The sequence below is a fragment of the Eleutherodactylus coqui genome, chromosome 13 (genome assembly GCF_035609145.1).
Source record: "Eleutherodactylus coqui strain aEleCoq1 chromosome 13, aEleCoq1.hap1, whole genome shotgun sequence".
Taxonomy (NCBI): Eukaryota; Metazoa; Chordata; class Amphibia; order Anura; family Eleutherodactylidae; genus Eleutherodactylus; species Eleutherodactylus coqui.
Window position 1 is genome coordinate 74317081 of NC_089849.1, and position 22299 is coordinate 74339379.

At 42.1% G+C, this 22299-nt stretch overlaps 1 protein-coding gene across 1 annotated transcript; it reads right to left on the reverse strand.

The window, feature by feature from the left end:
• Positions 1–11921: 11921 nt before the first annotated feature.
• Positions 11922–13887, reverse strand: NOG (noggin). The gene has a single exon (XM_066586753.1). The coding sequence runs from the start codon at positions 13105–13107 to the stop codon at positions 12436–12438; it is 672 nt and encodes a 223-aa protein (XP_066442850.1). The 5' UTR covers positions 13108–13887; the 3' UTR covers positions 11922–12435.
• Between the last annotated feature and the right edge of the window lie 8412 nt (positions 13888–22299).

Genomic DNA, 22299 nt, shown 5'->3' on the forward strand with positions numbered 1-22299 from the left:
GATGTCTTCCAATGATTTTAGGCCAGCATCTATCTGGGAAGAGGTGCAGCCGACCAGTGAACATTTTTCTGTTCTCATAAAAGATATGATTAGCAGAAGAACAAGAATTTGCCCATTTGACAGCTAATCATTTAGGGCTTAGTCACACGGGTGCATCGCATTCCAGCACGAAGAGGACGGCCGTACTGCAGGTGCGGACACCTCTCCGCACCGCCAGAAGAAAGAACACATGACCGGCAATGGAGCCAGTCACATGTTCTGTCTTCTGGCAGTGTGGAGAGTCGTCCGCATCTGCAGTGCGGCCGTCTTATGGTGCAGGAATGCGATGCGCCCGTGTGACTGAGCCCTTATACTTTCACATAGCCTGACAATTGGGCAGGCAAACCTTCAGGAGAACGTTCTTGCCCAATTGGAGAACATCCTTGCCCAACTGGACTGTGTAAAAGGCTAACTATACAGATAGATAGATAGATAGATAGATAGATAGATAGATAGATAGATATGAGATAGATAGATAGATATGAGATAGATATGAAATAGATAGATAGGTATTAGATAGATAGAAAGATAGATAGAGATATTAGATAGATAGATAGATATGAGATAGATAGATAGATAGATAGATAGATATATGAGATAGATAGATAGATAGATAGATAGATAGATAGATAGATAGATAGATAGATAGATAGATAGATAGATAGATAGAGATATGAGATAGATAGATATGAGATAGATAGATAGAGATATGAGATAGATAGATAGGAGATAGATAGATAGATAGATAGATAGATAGATAGATAGATAGATAGATAGATAGATATGAGATAGATAGATAGATAGATAGATAGATATGGGATAGATAGATAGATATGAGATAGATAGATAGATAGATAGATAGATAGATAGATAGATAGATAGATAGATAGATAGATATGAGATAGATATGAAATAGATAGATAGGTATTAGATAGATAGAAAGATAGATAGAGATATTAGATAGATAGATAGATAGATATGAGATACATAGATAGATAGATAGATAGATAGATAGATATGAAATAGATAGATAGATAGATAGATAGAGATATGAGATAGATAGATAGATAGATAGATAGAGATATGAGATAGATAGATATGAGATAGATAGATAGAGATATGAGATAGATAGATAGGAGATAGATAGATAGATAGATAGATAGATAGATAGATAGAGATATGAGATAGATAGATAGGAGATAGATAGATAGATAGATAGATAGATAGATAGATAGATAGATAGATATGAGATAGATAGATATGAGATAGATAGATATGAGATAGATAGATATGAGATAGATAGATAGATATGAAATAGATAGATAGACAGGAGATAGATAGGTATTAGATAGATAGATATGAGATAGATAGATAGATTTGAGATAGATAGATAGATAGATAGATAGATAGATAGATAGAAAGATAGACCAGTCTTAGTAAATGTGGACCCACATCTATAGCTTTACCAATGACCTCCAGAAGCAGAGTCTCCTGATCAATGATTCATTGAGGACAAGTAGAAGCTCTGTAATTTTGGCAAAAAGTTGAATTTTCAGTTTATGTCTGGAATCAGATTTCAAATTAAAATGTACAGTATTAACTGCAAGTCACCTGCGATACATTTCTCAAGCACTGTGGCAACTTGTTTGCGACAGCAGTGGTTAAAAGATAGTTTGTAATGAGCAGACTGAAGAAAAGCCAAAAACATTAGCAACAACATTTTTGGAGTGGGACAGAGGCTCTTTAATCTGGAAGCCAGATGGGTTTTGGGTAACTATGTACAAATATACTAATGGTCAATCAGAGATTTGTCTAATTATCGTTGTGTTATAGCAGACAAATAGAAACAGTTTTGAGGATAATTCCTAGAACTAATTCTTAAGGATATGTTCAAACGAGAAAATTTGCATTGGATTCTGCAGCATGAACATATACCAGAGGCGTAACTTGAAGCTCCTGGGCTCCGATGCAGAACTGGTAACAGGACCCCCAACTATAATGCTTTATTCATAGTACTGGGCTCCCTATATGGAAAAGAGAGGCCTTATGGGCCCTCTAAGGCTCCTGGGCCCGGGTGCAACTGCATCCCCTATAGTTAAGCCCCTGATCATACCCTAAAGAGGACCTGATGTGTCCAGTTTAGTAAATACTATACTTCTGATCCCAGAGGCGTAACTTGAAGCTCCTGGGCCCTGATGCAAAACCTGTAACAGGGCCCCCAACTATAATGCTTTACTCAAAGTACTGGGTTCCCTATATGGAGAAGAGAGGCCTTATGGGCCCCCCAAGGCTCCTGGGCCCCGGGTGCAACCGCATCCCCTGCACCCACTATAGTTACACCCCTGTCTGATCCCCATGATATAACAATTCAGAAGCACCTTTTTTATACTTCAGCTTTCGCCATTCTCCTGTTATTCTTACATATGTGTCAATGAGGCTTGTTCCTACATAATTTGACACTGTCTAGGGAGGGCCGACAATGTCAGGATTGTGTAAGGACATCCTACTGAAAGGAATATTAATTTCAAGTTATCAATTTACTTATCCATTTCCAGGAGGAATAACAGAGGAATAGTACAGCACAGCTCTAACAATTAATGTTATCATTAACATTATTATTTTCAATGTATTTTCTTAATTAAGCCCTGTCATATCCTCATGTTAGCAGGGCCCGCTGCTAAGCTTTGCAGCTTCAGCCCTGCTCACCCATTTCCTTTTGTTGCTACTCACCCCACTTCCCCTGTACAGGCTCTCTTTAGATTTGGCTCCTGGTGCTGGGAATGTGCCAAGTGGGTGGTGTCCACTGCTTATGGTCAATCAAATAGGATGTCATACATTGATAGTGAGCAATGTGGACCGCCCACTCAGCACATTCACAGTACTGGAAGCCAAATCTCTATTGCGGAACTGGGGTGAATAGGAACAAAAGAAAACTGGTAATAGAGTCTGCGGGCCATAGCTCCAAGCTGTGCAGCCGGCCCACTGACATGAAAACCTGACAGATCCTTCTTAAAGGACTTGTGTGCTCAGAAAATTATTTTTTTAAGGGCTGGCCATGGAGTAAAACAAAAAAGGCGGCATAGTCACTTGCCTTCATAATCACAAACCGCTTTTAACGGTGTTCCCATCCCAGGCATTTATGGCATAACCCTGGATATGCTATATATGTGAGTCCCACCTCTGCACTTGCACCTCTTTTAAGAGTTGCCCCAAACTTTATTCCAGCTCAACCTCTTCTGCGCTACACTGCCGGAGGTGCCCCAGATTACAGAAACAACTGAGCTGGCAGTTTTACACTGTTTCCATAAATCCTATAGAAGTGATTGGGAACTACCTAAACAGAGTAACACAGTGAGCTACACTGTGTCCACATTTCATAGTTAAAGCGACCCTCCAGGACTAAAGAGACAAAGATGGCCGAACCACTGCTCCAACTGCCTGAAGTAGAATATGTGCATAGTACACATTGGTAGTCTAAGACAGTACCTGCTGCTCTGATTGGCCATCACTGCTCATGTGGACAGCATTGGCCAATCAACGCAAGTGTAGCGCCTTAGACTAATGATTCATACTAATACACAGTGTACATCAGGTACTCAGAGAAGCTGGGGTGGCCGTCTTTCTTTCTCCAGGCTTGGAGGGTCACTTTAAGAAAACTGTGTAGCTCTCAGATGTACCAAACTTTAACTTGAAACTTAACATGTGAAATAAACGGTAGCATAGAACTTTTCAGTAGCTTTTTAATGGCTTTATTTTTAAAGGTAACTTCTTGCAACACAATACCAGTGTTGGGTAATAGTTTGCTACATCTGCATGCTGTTTACATAACTCCCATTCATTTCTATGGGAGTCAGTTTGGTTGTTTATGTAATCCAAGCCATGGAGAATACATGGGTAATTTCTTTTCAGCAATGACTGACTGAGATTAGAATACCCCTTTAAATAGACATCAGAAAAGTCAAATCCTCTTTTAACCCTTTCCAATCCACTGTCTGACGTCTGAAGACATTATGATTTAAGGCTGTACAGCTCCGATGTTGGAAGACATCCGTCGGGGTTCTCTTACTGTATACTGCCAGCCTCTCTGCTGTCGGAGCCTATCCAACGTGCCACCTCATGCAGTACTGGCTTTGGCCAGCATATAGCGCTGTTTTATAACAGCACAAAAAAAGTAAGCCCCCTAGGAAAACCAGGATACAAATTGGATTGGAAAGGGTTAATAAAGAGTAGTCCCACTGATTATGACATCAAAGCCACAGTAAAAACAGCTTGCATTATTATGATTTTGCCCCTTTTTTAAAGATATAACTTTACTAAGGTTTACCCCCACTGAATGGCCCCCAGAACACAGTACTAGTGTATTTGGGGCTGTGTGCAATCCATGCTCATCCATAGGCAGCAGACAGACCCATTATAGGGCTATGAGGACATGCACACCAGTGGTCTGCAAGAAAAAAACTCATTGCATGTCCTATTATTGTCTGTATCGGGGATGAGAAATAGGGCAGGCTAATAAATGCCAATGTGCAGTTTGTCTGTAAATTGGACAACAAACCCAAGCCTCTTGGGCACAAATTGCAGAAAAGGTTCTGTCCACTAGTCTTCTAGATTAGTTATACATTGCAGGACACAAGCTCATCACCCACATTCAGAACCACCTTACCACCCCTACGTCCATACTTACCCCTGCCTAGCTTTTGGGCCCTGATGCAAAATCAGTAAATGGGGCCTCCATATATTATGCTTTACTCATAGTACTGGTCTTCTCATAAGGAGAAGTGAGACCTCATGTGCGCCTAGGGTGGGGTGTGACTGCATCTTCTTTACCCATTATAGCTATACCCCTGGTTCTACTTACTGCACATAAATAGCTGTGGTGTTACGTGTGCTGCTGGGGTCTGTAGTTCTAAGCTTCCTAGCAACACAGCCCTCACAGGGTTAGTTGATTGAGCTGGCTGGGTGTGGTACTTCCTGCTAGCCAATCCCCTGGGTCTGTGCTCACATATAAACCCAGCTTCTGGCCAGTCTCTGTCTGGTGTTCAGGGTGAGCAGTCATGAATCCTTGTCTGTTGAAGTTTGCTGTGTGATCTGTGTCTTGCTTGTTCATGTTCATTTGTTCGTTTATTTTCTGTCAGTTTTGTGTTAGCTTGCTGTGTGACCTGCTATCTGTGTCCTGTCCTGTTGCAGCGTTCCGTGTGAACTCTGTCTGGTTCTGCTGGACTCCTGGTTAGTGTAGGGACTAGCAGTATAACCAGGAGCTGTGAAGTGGCCCGCTAGCTTTCACGTTTTGTACAAAATGTCAACTAATGCCTGGTATTTATATTCAGCTTCCTATCTGTTACTACTGGTTACATTTTGGCTGCTGTATGCTGTGTATTCTGGCTCTGTGTGTCTTGTTGTTCAGTCCCTGTCATGTGGCATGTGAATGTATCCTGTTTTGGTGCGTAGCTCCTAGGATCAGCCAGGGCCCAGATCCGAAGACCGCTGTGCTGCCCTTATTGGGGCAATGTCCCCACTTAGGTAGGGCCATGCCATCCTCCCGTGTAGAACAGGGTCAGTTGTCTGAAACCTATCTGCGTACCCAGTCCTCTTTGGTCACGATTGTGTGGGCCCCGTGCTCACTTTGCCCACACGATCGTAACATGTGGATTGTTGGAGTAGTCAATAAAGACCCTCGACCATCACCATCAGTAATATGATTTTGTAACTTTGTGGTGCTAAGGCATCTAACATTTGTTGCTGTCAATGATTTGCACACAAATGTTCAGGACTAAAGTATTAATGAATCCAAGTTTAGACACACACTTAAGTCAGTAGTTACATTGTGCACATTTGCAAATACTTAAAAAAAAAAGAGTTTCCACTGAAATAGTGTAGAAAGGGGTGATGTAATGTAGATAAATGAAGTAATCCATTGTACAATAAACTATATATAAAGTTTCATAAATAGTTTCACTTTGAAACTTGTACTTCTAAACCAAGTTAATTTACTTTGCAGATTTGTATTGATTTAGATGCAATCTTATCATATTGGTGTGATTTATAGATCTGTTTTCCATATGGAATCACTGCAAACCGCTGTACAGAGACATCTGGAAATCACATCTACATCCACATCCTAAATGTGCCACTTTATTCTATACCATATACATTGTGACCTTACCTATATTAATTTCTCCCGAATAACTGGTATTAAATATATTATAAGAAATCTGGTAAAATTCTATTGAATCTAAATTTAACATAAGTCCCTGCGTTACCCTCTTCTGTTAAGTTCTTCAACAGTACCTATTGTATGTCGGAAGTTTTGATCAGAGGTGGTCTAGGTTCATACCGATCACATGACAGAAGGAGCCAAAGGTCTTAAGACTCTTTTACATGGGACGATTGTCGGTCGCAGAAGCGCCCAACATTCGCCCCGGTGATAATCGCTCCTGTGCTTTTACACAGCAGCGATCCTCGCTCAGTGAATGGAGGCAGAGTGGACCAGGGATTGCTCCGGCCGCCCACCTCCATTCACAGTAAATAGGCAGTCATCCATCGATGAACGTTTGCCAGGCCGATTGTCGTTTGATTTTTATGCCCGCACAATCTGAATGACGAACGATAAGCAAATGAATTTGTCGCTCAGATCATGCAGGCATTTACACTGATTCCCGCAATCTGATCATTCCATGTAAAAGGGCCTTAGCTGTGCAGTATGAGCCTTCAGCTGTGATCAGCTTTGTTTGTCTCTCCCTAGAGAATCAAGTAAAGTATTATACAGGTTCAGTACAAGTCTATGAACCCGTTCATCACTATCCTCCTCTTTGAGGATTAGGCAAAGAGGCAAAAGGGCATTTTGTTTAGCTAAGAAATTCTGTTCCTCCATCCAGTAATTAGTGGGGGTCTCAGCAGCCAGAAGCCCACTGATCAAAATGCCTGTCATGTTACTATGGCATATCAAAAGCTTTCTAGAACAATGAGTCACATCTTAGTTGTGCAATATCAGCTCAAGGAAAAGTTTGGTGGCAGCCAGAATAAATATCCCTATAAACCCCAGTAAAGGTTGTTGTTCAGCTTCTGTAGAGTCAAGAATGGTAAAAATAACCTAATTGTGAATAGATATAATAGTGAGGAAGTGTCAAGCCTAGGTTTAGACAACGATTATCGCACAAAAAATGTCTTTTGAGCGATAATCGTTGTGTGCCTTTACAGGACAAGGTGAGTGATCAATTTGCGCTCCGAGCGGGGTATGCAGAAGACAAGCGAGGCCGTTTGTCTTCTGCATCCAGCTGTTCTCTGCTTGGAGCGCTCAGCTGGTATACGGCTGAGCGCTGTGAGTGGGGTATGCAGAACACAGCTGGACCGCTGTGTTCTTCATACTCCAGCTGTTCACAGAGCTCTCAGCTGGTATACAGCTGTGCGCTCTGAGCGGGGTATACAGAATACAGCTGAAACAATAATATCAGCTGTATCCAGCTGTGAACTCCTAATAAGGCTGATTGTTATCTTTCAACATGCTGAAAGAGAACGATCAGCGACTGGTTAATGAAAACTGCACGATGTCAGGGCAGTTACACACGATTATCGCTCAAAAGACGGCTTTGAGCAATTTTTGAGCGAGAATCGTTGTGTCTAAATCAGCCTTCAGCATATTTGTTGTGAATCACGGCCCGATATCGTGCTCGCCAACATTCATTCGGATGCAAGGCGTTTTTCTTCTCGAAACCGCCTCACATCACTTCAGGGAATTCGTGATCTTCCGCCGCAGCTGAGGATCGCACAGTTTCTCCCATTGTTTTGAATGGGAGACTGGGCATTACGTGCATTTAGCACATGCTGCGATGATGCCGCCGGCCCCATTGACTACAAAGGGAAATGTGATGCAAGAGCATGCACAAAGATAGGGCATGCCACAATTTGTTTCCCAACTCGCATAGCATTGCAGTGCGATGTGAGAAAAAAAACACTCATGTGTATGACCCCGTTCAAAGAATGGGGTTAATATTGTGCAACTCACAAATCTCGCACGATTTTCTCACCTGTGTGTAGCCGGCCTAAGGGTCCTTTTACATGGAATGATAATTGTTCTTCGCAGGAATATGAACAATAATTGCTTAGTGTAAACGCTTGGAGTGATTGGACAACGAATGGTAATTTGTTTGCTTATTGATCATCACTCTGTTTTGCAGGCATAAAAACTGAACGACGATCAGCTCATGTAAACAGGCAGTTGCTCATCTGTGAACCACTGCCTGTTTACTATGAATGGAAAACTGCGACTGAAACAATCTCCGGTCTGCCTCTATTCACTGAGCAAAAATCGCTCGTACATGAAAGCATATATATATATATAACGGCCCTAAGAGGCCCTTGATTAGTAAACCATGTTGTAATGGCGACCATACTTACTGTTACTTTACTTTCCTGGAAAAAGATAAAACCAAGAACCTTTTTTATACATTTTTGACAGAAGAGGGCAACCCAAGTACTCCTGGCTTATCCTGGTATTTATTATGGTTTTGAACTCTTTGTATCGATATTAGTAAACACAATTGTAACTTTGTAGCTTGTATGTTTCTTTTGCAGTGCATGACTAGTAAAGTCTTGACTGGCACTCCCATAGTGTAAGTGTATGTTCGGAAAGTTAATAATTCCCTCAAGTATGTTTTTCTAATCACTAGTGACTTTGCCTGGTTATATTAATTTCTAGAGTGTTGCTACAAAAAAGCTTGTTTTCAGGAGTCGCATCAACATTTCTGTTTTTCACAAGGGACCTCTTCTAATTAGCCACAGTCACCCTGAGGTGACACAGAGGGACACTGTGCACTAGGTCTATGTGCAGCCAGTGTTCCAGGGTGAGCAAATTGCTTTAATATTATATGTCAACAGGGGGAGAGAGTGTAGCCCTGTCACACAGTCAACCCCTTGGCTACATTTGTTGACATTTAGTCTTTTTGGCCCAAGTCCCAGTTGCAAATACTTCTGTTCATATAATGTTCATGTTTACCAGTAAAGAAAACTCTTGCTTTTGGCTTTTTAAATAAACTTTTTTTTTTTTTTTTTGCAAGTGAAAACTCAGTATGTAGAAAAATTTTTTTTTTTAAAGTCTTGGCCACAAACACAGTAGTTTTTTGCATAAATTCATATGTGATGAATGGTTGATTTTAATGCTATTTGGGCATTTGTCAGAGGCTAACAAATATACATAATACTGCTAGTTTACAAACCCAAATACCTGAATATCCTCTTTCTTCTTGAAATAAATTAGGGTTATGTTTGCTTGCCTGGAGTCACATTAGGAATATTTTAAATGTTGAGCATCTCATCCAGGCGCCACACAAGATTACATGAAAAAAAAAATTAAATGAAAGGCATTTAAACTTTTAATCCTTTTACAATGAATTCTCAGAGTGGGCAGGATGTTTTGTTGTAAGGAGGGATAATGCAGATCTTCATCTATACTACAGTTAATGAATGCACCCGCTTTTATTTAACTGTTCCCTTACAAGACAGAGACTGGCACTACATTGTATTGTGGACAGGCATGTATGCAAAATGTTAATATATGGGAACAATCTAATTTCATTAGATGATATTTCATATTTCTGCATCAGTCCACAACCTGCCCAGTAATAAAAGACTCTACAGTAACTACATTCGCACTACATAGTCCCCACGTTCTGCGCTTATAAAACAATGCCTCCAGTTAAAGACCTTTTACAAATGCAGAATATTTTTGCAAGATGCACCTAAAGACACAGAAAATTCTGCACCAAAATTCGCTTGATTAAGGACTTCTTTGCATGTGCAACTATGCTCGCTGCTACGGTGCGTAGTAGCGCATGAACGAGGTAAAAAATCTTTTTTTTTACCTGTCAAACTCCATGCTGTTCCGTGCAGGTTTGGGAAAAAAAGCGCGAAGATAGGTCCTGCCCTATCTTTCCCATACACAGTATTAACTATGTGCAAGAAAGATAGCGCCAGTCCTATCTTTTTTCGCTCGCACGATCAATCGGCGAGAATAGCGCTAGTGAAAACTAAACCATTGAAATCAATGGTTTTGTTCTGTCCTGTTATGCCACGGTGATTTTCACGGCCGCATAAAGGGACTAAATCACGCCCATCTGTTTGCGCCCTAAGTTGTGTCTTTAGGTACATCTTGCAGGTGACTTTTAAGCCATAAGTAGGTAGCCTGTGGATTTTGGTGCAGAATTCACTGCGGCTTGCAGGGTGGCTTATTCTGGCCCATGTGAATGGTCCTCGTGGACCTTTCACAGGGGTAGCATATTCCTGCAAGATGCACCTTAAGCCTCCAAAAATTCTACACAAAAATTTGAATGTATACATTGTGGCTTATGGAGAAGAAATCTGCAACTGCAGATTTAGGTACACGTGTGAAAAGTTCCAAAGAGTATAATTGGGTTGACTGCCCAACAAAAAAAATGAAGTATGGCAGATGTAGCAAAGCTGAGTAAACTCACTTACTGCCTTCATTTGTAACAGGTGAGAAATGAGGGTTGGATTCAGTCAGCACTTCTATATTAGTACATGCATTACACAAACTATTATAGACTATACCAGTCTGGCTCCTGCTAAATCCTTAATCAAAACTAAGGTGTATCATAGGATTTGGGAATGGTAAAAAAAAATAACACAGTATGGTGCTTTAACAGCCTAGCTGCAATTTGAAGGACATGATTTAATGGTATAATAAGTAAATCTGAGCCACATGATTGCAGAGCCATGTCTGGTCTTTCCATTAGTATAAATCACCTGATCACCTTGGTACTGTATATCACTTGATCCTTTTGTAAGGTAGGTGTCACTGTTGACTTTACATAATAGCTTTACAATTAGGTGACAGCTCTGAGTGTCCCACTATTCATGTCACTTATGCCATTAATCACACATCAGATAAAGAGGTCTTGCCCTGAGGGGATTACCAGAGATGACACCTTTTCAAGAAGACTTTCATGTCAACCCAACTAGATAGATGTTGGCTATCATAGACAGGACATCTTATCTGGTGAGAGCTACTAGAAGCCTTGGAAGAGAGCAGTTCTTGGCTTAATGCATATGTAGCAGAGCTAACTTTGTTAATTAGTCTTTACGACTTCATAGAGCATGAAGAAAACTTTCAATAGTTAACTCATATCTGCATAGCATATTGTCATTTGGCACACCTCATTAATTCTGCCATGCTATATCTGACAAAATGAACTCTGCTACATGTATGTAAAAACAATAGTTTTTATGTCATTTCTGCATTTGGAAAGCTTGTCAGACTAGGGAACACACAGAAATAAGAGCAGAAAGCAGGCATATTAATGCCAGCAACTTGTGTGCATTTAAACTGGGAGGCTCTGTCTTGACAAAGAGTCAAGTTTCAACACTGCCATACCACAATTGTAGGTGTGAAAGACACGTGTTCTTTCTAAAGGCAATGTCAGGCAGTACAAAACCAGAGACACTAGGGAGGCTTAGCCCATTCCCTCCTCCTTTACAACTTTGCACTCAGCAAGTACACACGACTGACTGCAGCTCAGTCACTCCAGTGTCTACCAGTGAAGAAACAAGACACCATCCCATAAATTACAATCTAGTCAGCAACATATACAGATGTAGCAGAGCTGAAATTGTCCTTTAACCCTTTGAGATAACCTAGGCTGTTGTATCGCCATAACTTAATGTGCTACACTTGCCAGCAGCTCCAGGTAACCTAACACAATGAACTGTACCAAATGACAAACTCTGCTCTGCTATATCTGTAACCCCCACCCAATCATACTCATTCGGAAAGAAAAGTGCTATTATGGTGTTAGAACAGGTAAAACAGCATTAAAAGCAGATCATCCCCTTACAGCAACTCATGTAGGACATAACAAAGACTGCAAAGGTTGAATATTTTAGTGGTTTAATTCTAATCTGCACTGTTTCTTTACTACAAAGAGATAAAAATAAAAGAATAAATAGCAGATAGTCTTCATTTACAAGATTAGTTCTTTTTGACTCAAAAATGTGTTCTCTGTATGTACAGTAGCTGAAAAGTAATTTTCTCTTTTCTTATCTGAGGTCCATCAAGGCAATTTCCCAAATAATGGAAATAGCATCTATAATAAAGTATTAAAATAATAAAGAAAAATAAACTTAAACAAAAAAGTACTCTTTGTATATAAATACAGATACATTAGGCAAATAATAATAATAATAATAATTATAAAATAGAAAGTAGAACGGAACCAGATAAATTGCCTTAGAAATGCAGTAGACACTGGTTATTTAAAAGAATAATACTGACCTTTTAATAGTAATTTAAACTGGTACCATATATACATACATATACATTCCTACATATTACAGTGCATACAACATTAACCATAAAGCCATGTCTTTATTGAGGTCCATCGAGTCCTAGCATGAGCACTTGCACTCCGATATGATGGGGTACTGTATTGGTATCCACGTGCAGCGCTGATTTAGCCTCCGTTGACATCTCCACCTTAAGATGGTCAGATGCATGGACTTGGAAACTTTACAAACCATCCCCTCTGGTACAGAACAAGACCTCTTAGTGTAGCAGCTGCCCACTTTCATGTAGCGGGGCCAAAATCTGATGCCCAAGTCATTCCACGTGTATAGGACAGGGCAGAAGGTTTGGGACCAGAGCCACATCTGAAGCTTCCTTCTCAGTTTCTTACTCAGTCTGTGTTTCTTTCCTTGCAGACCCTCATAAAACTCCAGTCCCTTGATTTCAGCTGGCATTGCCCCAGAGGGCTTTTGCCTTAGGAGTAGGTCAAGCTCTGCCAGGTCCTCCACTCCTAATCTCTCCTCAGGCAAGTTGATGGCCATAAAGTTGGGGTCAAAGTGGCCACTCAAAAGAGTCCTCAACTCAGTCTCATTAAGATCCTTCTCCTTAGGATCAAATATAGGGTCCGGATGTTCAATAAGATCCACCAGTGGTAGCTTTTCACTAGGAGCTGGTCTGATGTGTAAATAATGCTGGCACACAGCTTGGTCTATTCTGAGTCCCAAGAAAACCACTAGGGCATATATAGTCACAAGGCACTGGGAATGATGATCCATGCTGCAGAAAGCCACAAGAACTCAGTGACCTGGGCTATCCTCTCTTGTCAGGAATCATAAATGATGCATCAGAAGGGATGAGGGGGGTATGGAGAAGTTGGATGGTCTCCCCCTCTCATTGCAGTCCAGCACAAGCAGCTCAAGTCTTGTCTCTTCTCCAGTCCTGATGGCACCAGTTTGTCTGCCTGCTGGCTCCAGCCTCCCCCTTGTTAAATATTCTCCACTTTCAGCTGGATCACCATGGTAACCAGGGACTCAGTTTCTCCAAGTGGGAAGAGAGGATAATAGGGGAGGTACGATGATGAAAATGATGATGATGATGAGAGTAGTAATGATACACAGTCCCTGCAGCAGAGGAGAACTACTGGGTGAAAGTGAAGTCAGGGGAATCCTCCCATCTGCACATGCAGTGCCCCTCACACTGGGAGATCCTGCAACTCCTCTCTGGTCTCCTGCTGCAGTGCACAGCTCTGTCCCCCGTCCCTCTGGCTACTTTGGATTTATTAGCCCGGCTCCATACGGCTGTGATGTCATTCAGGTTTTAGTAGTGTGATGGCCTGTGGTCATGGTTGGTTGCTTCCCTGACACCTCCCTCTTTCACTTGAATGGTGGATAGGGGGGTGGGGGGTGTCTGTGCCCATTCTCTGCAGGCTACAGCCAACGGGACCTGGTGTCTGTCGCCCTCTGCTGGTATCTGTTATTCCCAATGCACACTTGTAGTCAATCGACTCTCTGGAGTGTAGACTATTCTGCACTGCTGATATACACTGCATGTGTGTATGCATAAACTGAAAGTCTAGAAAGTATATATGCTGAAAAAGTATAGATAACCTTGTAGGAAAATATAAGTATACGAGTTATAGAATGTGTCATATATGTACAAACTGATTTATAGGAATGCCAAGACTATGTGGAGCGTGTTGAAATAAGACTTGAGAGTAAAGTCAGAATGGAAGCACAGGAAGGAAAGATGATAGAAAGTAGTTTTGAGATAGACAGATAGATAGATATGAGATAGATAGATATCAGAAATACAGATATAGATAGACAGAGATATGAGAGATACAGATAAATATAGACAGAGATATATAAGAGATACTGATATAGATAGATATGAGAGAAATACAGATAAAGATAGATGAGAGATATAGATAAATATAGATAGATATATGAGAGTTACTGAAATAGACAAAGATGAGATAGGCAGTTAGATATATTAGAGATAAATATAGATAGATCGGAGATAGATAGATAGGAGATAGATAGATAGGAGATAGATAGATAGATAGATAGATAGATAGATAGATAGATAGATAGATAGATAGATAGGAGATAGATAGATAGGAGATAGATAGATAGATAGGAGATAGATAGATAGATATGAGATAGATAGATAGCTATGAGATAGATAGATGGATAGATAGATAGATAGATAGATAGATAGATAGATAGATAGATAGATAGATAGATAGATAGATATATTAGAGGTAAAGATAAATACAGACAGATATGAGATGGATAGATATGAGAGAACCAAAGAGATAGATAGATAGATAGAAAGAAAGAAAGAAAGAAAGAAGAAAAATACAGATATAGCTAGATAGAAAGATATATATGAGAGAAATACAAATAAAGATAGATAGACAGATGAGAGATACAGATAAATCTAGGTAGATAGATGACAGACATCGATCTGCCTGTACACTTCCCAGGACCACCAGAGCCCCCCCTGTGTCTGTTCTCCTTTGGAGGGCGGCTGATAAGTGTTTGTCTTGCTGCATGAGGCGCCTGTGCCGGAGCCTTGTGGAGCCAGGATGCTGTGTCTGGGCTCCATATATCAGTAGGTAGGGCTGCAGTCCGCACATTGTCCGCACACTTCTGGCCTCTGCAATAAATTCTTTGGTGAAAGTTGGTTAATATGGCTTCACACTGCGCTCACACATAGTGCCGGCCTCCCCTCTGCTGCCCATCATCATGCTGGCACCTCGGCTTAACCCCTTCACTATAGAGACGGTCCTAGCGTCCGGTTATTACCTGGCTAATAAAGCTGTCCCCAGGCTTTATGATCTTATTTATGAGTTAATATTCTCCAGCTCCACAGAGGACCCGGAATCCCCGAGAGCTCCCCTGTCATCCCAGCAGGCAGCGGCTGCTTACTGATCTGCCTTCTTCATCCAAACTGCAACTTTGTAACTTTCTGAGACTTTTCCACCTCCTCCTCTCTTCTTGTCTTATCAGCGGCTGTTGCTCAGTACTGTTGTATTTTCTTCTGGGACAGCGGAGTGCCTCCGTGCTTGTCACCCAGCTTTCCCAGACTGCTGACTGGCATATCTAATTTATTATGCAGTGATTAATGCCTGCTGCTTTTATACACTGCTGAACATTGAAATTGTAACACCAAAAAGGGAAAGTCCTGGAATTAAGGAAAGCTTAATCAATAGATATGTTAATTATATGCAAATGATAAAAAATGGAAACAAAATATTCAAAATATCTCATTTTATTCATTATCGAGTATGAATACCACATGCAGGAAATGCACTTACATGCCTTGACATGCAATCAGTGAGGCTGTTAAGGCTGCCTATCCACAGGCAATGATCTGCGGGCGATAAATAGCCCGCGGATCACGCTCTGCAAAGCTTTCCATAGGGTTGCAATGAAAAGCGCTTGTGGGATTTAAATCGCAGCATGCTGCAATTGCCGCGATTCTCCGTGACCTCGGAGACCTGTCAGGGCTCCCCCTCTTACCCAGTGGCGGAATATCTAGCGATATTCCGCCTCGGCCGTGGACAGAGGGCCCAATAATTGAGCATGCAAATCATCAAGATGCGCTGCTGGTGGCTCCCTTTGAAATTGCCGCCCAACGACGTACCAGAAGAGCTCAATGGGGGGCAAGTTGGAGATGTTGCAGGCCATGGTAGCAGGTTTAGGCAATGTTGTGCTGAAAAATAGCTCCTGAGAAACTTCTGAGAAATTGCAGCACTGCTGGTTCCACAACAAAGTCAATATAATGCGGAGCTGTCAAAGGTGCGTTTAGACGTAATCATTGTGGTTCCAAAAATCAATCAAATAAATAAAAGTGAATCGTTCAGTTTAAGGCCTTATTCACACAAACGTATACACGCCGCTATTTAGGTGCATCGAAAAATTACCCCAAAATCATGACCAACTGAAGCATTGGATTCCAATGTATTCATTCAGATGAATGATTTTTGGGCGCGTTAAACAATTGCGATGGGAAAAAAAAGGACTTTGCAACTGTTTTCTGTCGTACAACGCTGCAAAAATAAGACAGATGGCTCTATGTAAGCATTAGTAGTCAATCCGAGGATTTCTGCCAACCGAGCGATTTACGTGCTGTTGCGTATTTTCTTTTGCCGATACGCAGCAGCCACCCCTGTAAATGGCCGAGAATATGCTAATTAAGATCGCGACTTGATCACGGCAATTATTCATTCATGTGATTTTAAGGCATGTACGGGCGAACGTAAAAACACATACGGTCGTGTAAATAAGGCCTAAATGCAAGCTGACAACTGAACGAGAATCATGCGGGCATCAAAATGATAATCGGCTGTTTGGCTTGCCGTTGTTTTTAAACACTGATTGTTCTGTATTTCACATAGGCAATGTGAAACACTGAGGGCTCTTTCACATGAGTGTATATCAGCCGCCATCTTCACGGCCGGCCAATATATGCTACGATCTGATCCATTGGATTCCAATGCATCAGATCACATGGCCGGGCCAATATAGCGATGGGCGTTTTTACGTTGGGCCAAAAAGATAGTCCTAGAACTATCTTTCCGTCCGGAATATGTCGGCCGCTGCATGGGCTCCTATGGGAGGCAATGACAATGTCCGGAAAAGGGAGGTGGGAGGGAGTTTAGCAGCCTGACTGTTAAACTCCCTCCCTCTTCTCTCCTCCCCTCCGGCTGTTTTCAATGGGAGGGGGTGGGATGGGGGTGGAGCTAAATGCTGCCCCGTCCCACCTGCTCCCATTGCTGGCTGCGGACAAGTGGCCGGAAGGGGGTGGGAGCTTATCTCGGCCCCTGTCCCCTCCCATTGCAAACAGACGGAGGGGAGGAGGGGGGCCGGCGAGGGAAGGGCAACGGCATAGCAGCCTCGGCATATATGTGCCAGGTCTATTCCATCTGAACGGGCGCACCAATGTTAGATTTGTGCACCGGTTGGTGCGTTTTTATGGCGCTAGCAGACGCAAGTTTACAATTCTCAACGATGATTTTCCTGGCTAAACAGACTGCACGAGCACAAAGGAGCCCATGATGAGCTTAACTACATAGATTGGGTACCAGAAACAAGCTTGCTACATAGATACAATAACAGAACTAAATTTAGTACATACTGTACTAGAAATACACTTACTGCATGGCTATGATAACAGAGCAAAACATATAAAGATACATCACTAAAACTGAGCTCAATGCATAGATACTTGGTAAGTATTATATATTACCTGCATGACTGTTGCAGCAACCTTGACTGCCAATGGAGGGCCCAACCTCAGTGAAGATAGCAGCCAGCTGCAGCAAGCAGACAAGAGGGGTAGCATAGGGTAGTCATCAGTCCAGCAAAGGTTGATGCCTCTGCAGTGTGTCCTGATAGGAAATGATGAGTGTGCAGCCAGCAGTGAACACCATGAGGAAGGTCTAAAAGAAAAAGGGTCTTAGTTGCTCTTAGCAGCCAATCACAGCTCAGCTTTCATTTTAACAGATAGTTTCATAAATCTCTCCCATTGTACGTGACATGAACACTACTCTCCCCAAATGATGTCTGTAACAAGTGAGTGCGTCTGGCAGCTTCTAGATTATGCCACCGTTTCTTCTGAAGTGCAATAAATAGTGATGGTGGGCAGTTTCAGTGGCTATGGACCCCGCGAGCCTTGGGCCCTAGACAGCCACCCAAGCCACCCAATCCACCATTAATTCTGAATGCAGTAGTCAGACTCATCTGTGCCAGTCACTGTACTGGTTGCCTGTCCACCTTATATCTCCTATCTCATCTCCGTCTATCACCCTACCCATGTTCTCCATTCTACTAATGATTTCAGACTAACTACCTCCAGGACTATTTTTTCGGCCCGGCGTGAAGGCGCCTGACACTATATTGGCCCAGACGGGCGCTTTTATGCTGCGGGAATATGGCCATGTGATCTGAGGCATTGGAATCCAATGCATTAGATTGCAGTGTATATCGGTCCGCCGTCAAAACAACGGCCGATATACACTCATGTGAAAGAGCCCTTAATGAGTTGAATAAGGGTGATAACTACTGACAAACATGTTTAGTGTCTGAATGGGCATTTTTCCGCGATCGCGGCCAGCGTTTTCTCGTCCATTCACACGACCGTGAGCGTCGTTTTTAGTGAAAAAATACGCGCACCCCGGAAAACCCTCGCTCTGCCAAAAACATTGGGATGGCTTCCAGTGCTGATATAGAGGCACCTGTAAGCTTTTCGCAGCGTTAGACGCTACAAAAATGCCTCCCCCTCTCTTCTCTTTCCCTGCTCCCATAGAAGTCTATAGGACCCGCCGGCATATATTGGCCAAAACATTGTTCCAGAACTATCTTTTGGCTGAGCGTTTATGCGCCAGACGCGTATATGTTATATTTTTCACGCTGCCGGTGTATTTACGCACCGTATATTCACCAGTGTGAACGGCTGCATTGGAAACGAATGCTTCACATGGGTATTGTGGAGGCACCTGGGAGTGAAAACCTTGTGGGAATGAAGCCTAAAAGGAACCCTGAGGTCCCCATGTAAATAAAGAATATGATTGTGGAACCAGAGGCTCTTCATCCCACCCAGATGTTGACTTTCTCCCAAAGCTTTCTCTAATAGGCTTTATAAAAGTTACATTTCATTAAAATGTAAATTCTATTAGAAAAGCTGAAACTGATTGTAGTCAACAGATGATTCAATTTGTCGACCCCAGCTGGTGATAGAGGCAATACTGTGTATTAGGTATTGGATGTCATCAGTTAGGAGGTGTTAGAGGTATCATTAATTGCTGCTGATAAGACAATACAATGAGTGAGTGCCAATGTGTTACCTAATGGGAAGTCCTGCAGAAGAACAACAATGTCATTGATTCAGATTAGATAGCAGTTAATGTTACCAAGTCACATCCCGTGAAAAACAAATGAAGTAAGGGGAAACAAACACTTCAACCAATCATGGTTATCCAAACGACTAATGATTGGAAGTGATCAATTACCCAATGTAAAAGGCATTGAGCTAACCTACTACCCCAGGAATATCTCCGAGTGTAAAAAGCCAACAAAAATGTATTACATGCGCCTACTAGGAGGAGTTTAAAAGGGGACTTGATGTCTTTCTGGAGAGGAAGGACATTATAGGATACAAGTCTTAGGTTAATTGTCAATCTGGGTATACAGGCAGGTAGGAACTATTTGGGGTTGATCCAGGGAACAGTCTGATTGCCATTAGGGGGTCAGGAAGGAATTTTTTCCCCAAAAGGGCTAAATTGGTTTCTGCCCTTGGGGTTTTTTGCCTTCCTCTGGATCAACACAGGAGGATAGACAGGCTGGACTAGATGGACATTGTCTTCATTCAGCCTTACATACTATGTTACTATGTTACTATGTTACTGTAGCAGGTTGCATAATACATTTTTTGCTAGGTGATTGATCCAATCCTATCCTAGCTATATGAATGTACAGTTTATTGTACTATAATGGGGCTTATTTACACAAGTCTATATCGGCCGCTGTTTTCACGGCCGGCCAATATACGCTACCATGGATTCCAATGCATCAGATCACACGGGCGAGTACAGAAACACCAGAGAGCGGCACAAGATCTATGCTCCTTCACATTCACTATAATCTAGCACCCGGATAAGTTCTGTATTAGTTATCAAAATTGGCACGGACTGCTTACTTCTAAATTTCCGTACCAACATTGACTGTTGACAAGAAGTCTCTGGAGTTCCCACTGCACCGCCACTGCTTGTGATAAGGAGAGATTACTCAGATTCCTAAGATGACGTAAAGGTCTGCTGTAGTGTTGTTTACAAACCCATCAAATCCTAATATTCTTTTGAAACAAACCAATATACAAGTAACCGAACACATTAACTCTTTCCAATCCACTGTCTGACGTCTGAAGACATTATGATTTAAGGCTGTACAGCTCCGATGTTGGAAGACGTCCGTCAGGTTCTCTTACTGTATATTGCCAGCCCCTCTGCTGTTGGAGCCTATCCAATGTGTCATCTCATGCAGTGCTGGCTTTAGCCAGCAGATAGCGCCGTTGTATAACAGCTGAAAAAGAGTAAGCCCCCTAGGAAAACCAGGATACAAATTGGATTGGAAAGGGTTAATAAGAGGGAGCAATGGTGTCAGATGTCTTGTTCCTCTCCCCGACAGCTGGAACTGGAAGTGCTGGAAGCACATATGAATTTATTACTAACCATTTTGAATTAATAAGAGCCATTCTAATGGATCTTAAATGGACTTTGGAGATTCAGTGTCATCACCTGGCTGCTGCTTCCCTTATGTTAAGTAGCAAGTCAAACAGAGTTCTGGGGCTCAACAAATATTCATTAGGTGTTTAAAGACTCCACAATGAGTAATTGTGTAATGTCTTGGAGTAGGAGGTTGGGATCACTCCACTCGGGTACAGTACAATGAAAAGGTTGGCGACTGATGGTACCAGCTGGCTGTGATGTCATGGTGCCCTCGAGGAAGAGAGTGCAAGGAATTAGGCCATTTTACTTAAAACTCACATTATTTAACTTTCAAGCAATCTAAAGGGTCAGCATCCTCTAATATTCCAGTCAACAAATGCCCATTCTGAAAGTTGGTGGCTTTTCAGTGCTATTGCCTTCCTGCCGGCTCCTGTACTGCTGATCTGGATTTTTCACCAGGTCCCCCGGATACTTTCAGCCAGTATTTTGTCCCTTTTACTCCTTCAATTATCCTTTCCAGAGAACGACTGGTCAGGAGATGGTACGTCCCTTAGGTCAGCTGTCTATTACTGGCTGCCTTGCTTCTCCACTTTTTGGACCGTTGCAATGGTTTATTTAACTTTAGCTCCTCCCATCAGCTTGATGCTGATTGGCTGGGGGAATGAGCTGAGTCATTGGGCTGTTCTATTCCTTCTAAACTGAACTATATTGTCTAAGAACCACCAACTTCAAGCCTTGGCATAAATATACATAACAAAAGATTAACCATTTACATATATGTAACCATTGCAATATATGTATTGACCATTTTGGAACACCACAGTTGCAATGAGAAAAACAACTCAGTGAGGCGCTGCTGGCACATTTTGTTGGATTAGTCTTCATGCCATGCACCAGTGTCAGACTCTTAGATATTGAATTTCGAAATCTTGAGGACAATGTCCAATTATAGGGCATAAGGGAAAAGTGGAAAATTTTAAACACGGTTCATGTTATTTTTGCAGTGCATTACAGAGTAATGCCTAGTATATATCAGAAAATATTATATATACAGATATATATCAATTGTAAAAATAAATCAAGCACCTAGACGGAGTTGTCAGAATGGAGTGCAACTTTCTGTGTGTGATGTTGCTTAAATAAGTGATTACAAGATCAAAGCAAAAGTACCGTATTGGGCCGCCTCTAGCTTTCATACATGATGTGATACAGGTGGGCATGGAGGCTCTAGTACCCTGTTGGTCCGCCTCTAGCTGGAATGCAAGATCTTATACGGTCAGGCATGGAGGCTCTAGTACCCTGTTGTACCTCCTCTATCTTGGATACAAGATGTGATATGGATGGGCACAGAGACTCTAGTACCCTGTTGTACCTCCTCTAGCTGGGATACAAGATGTGATATGGGCAGGCATGGAGGCTTTAGTATCTTGTTGGGCCACCTCTAGCTTGGATACAAGATGTGATACGGGCAGGCATGGAGGCTCTAGTATCCTGTTGTACCTCCTCTAGCTGGGATACAAGATGTGATATGGGTGGGCATTGAGGCTCTAGTACCCTGTTGTACCGCGTCTAGCTTTCATATAAGATGTGAAACGGGCGGGCATTGAGGCTCTAGTACCCTGTTGGGCCGCCTCTAGCTTGGATATAAGATGTGATACAGGCAGGCATGGAGGCTCTAGTACCCTGTTGGTCCGCCTCTAGCTGGAATACAAGATGTTATACGGTCAGGCATGGA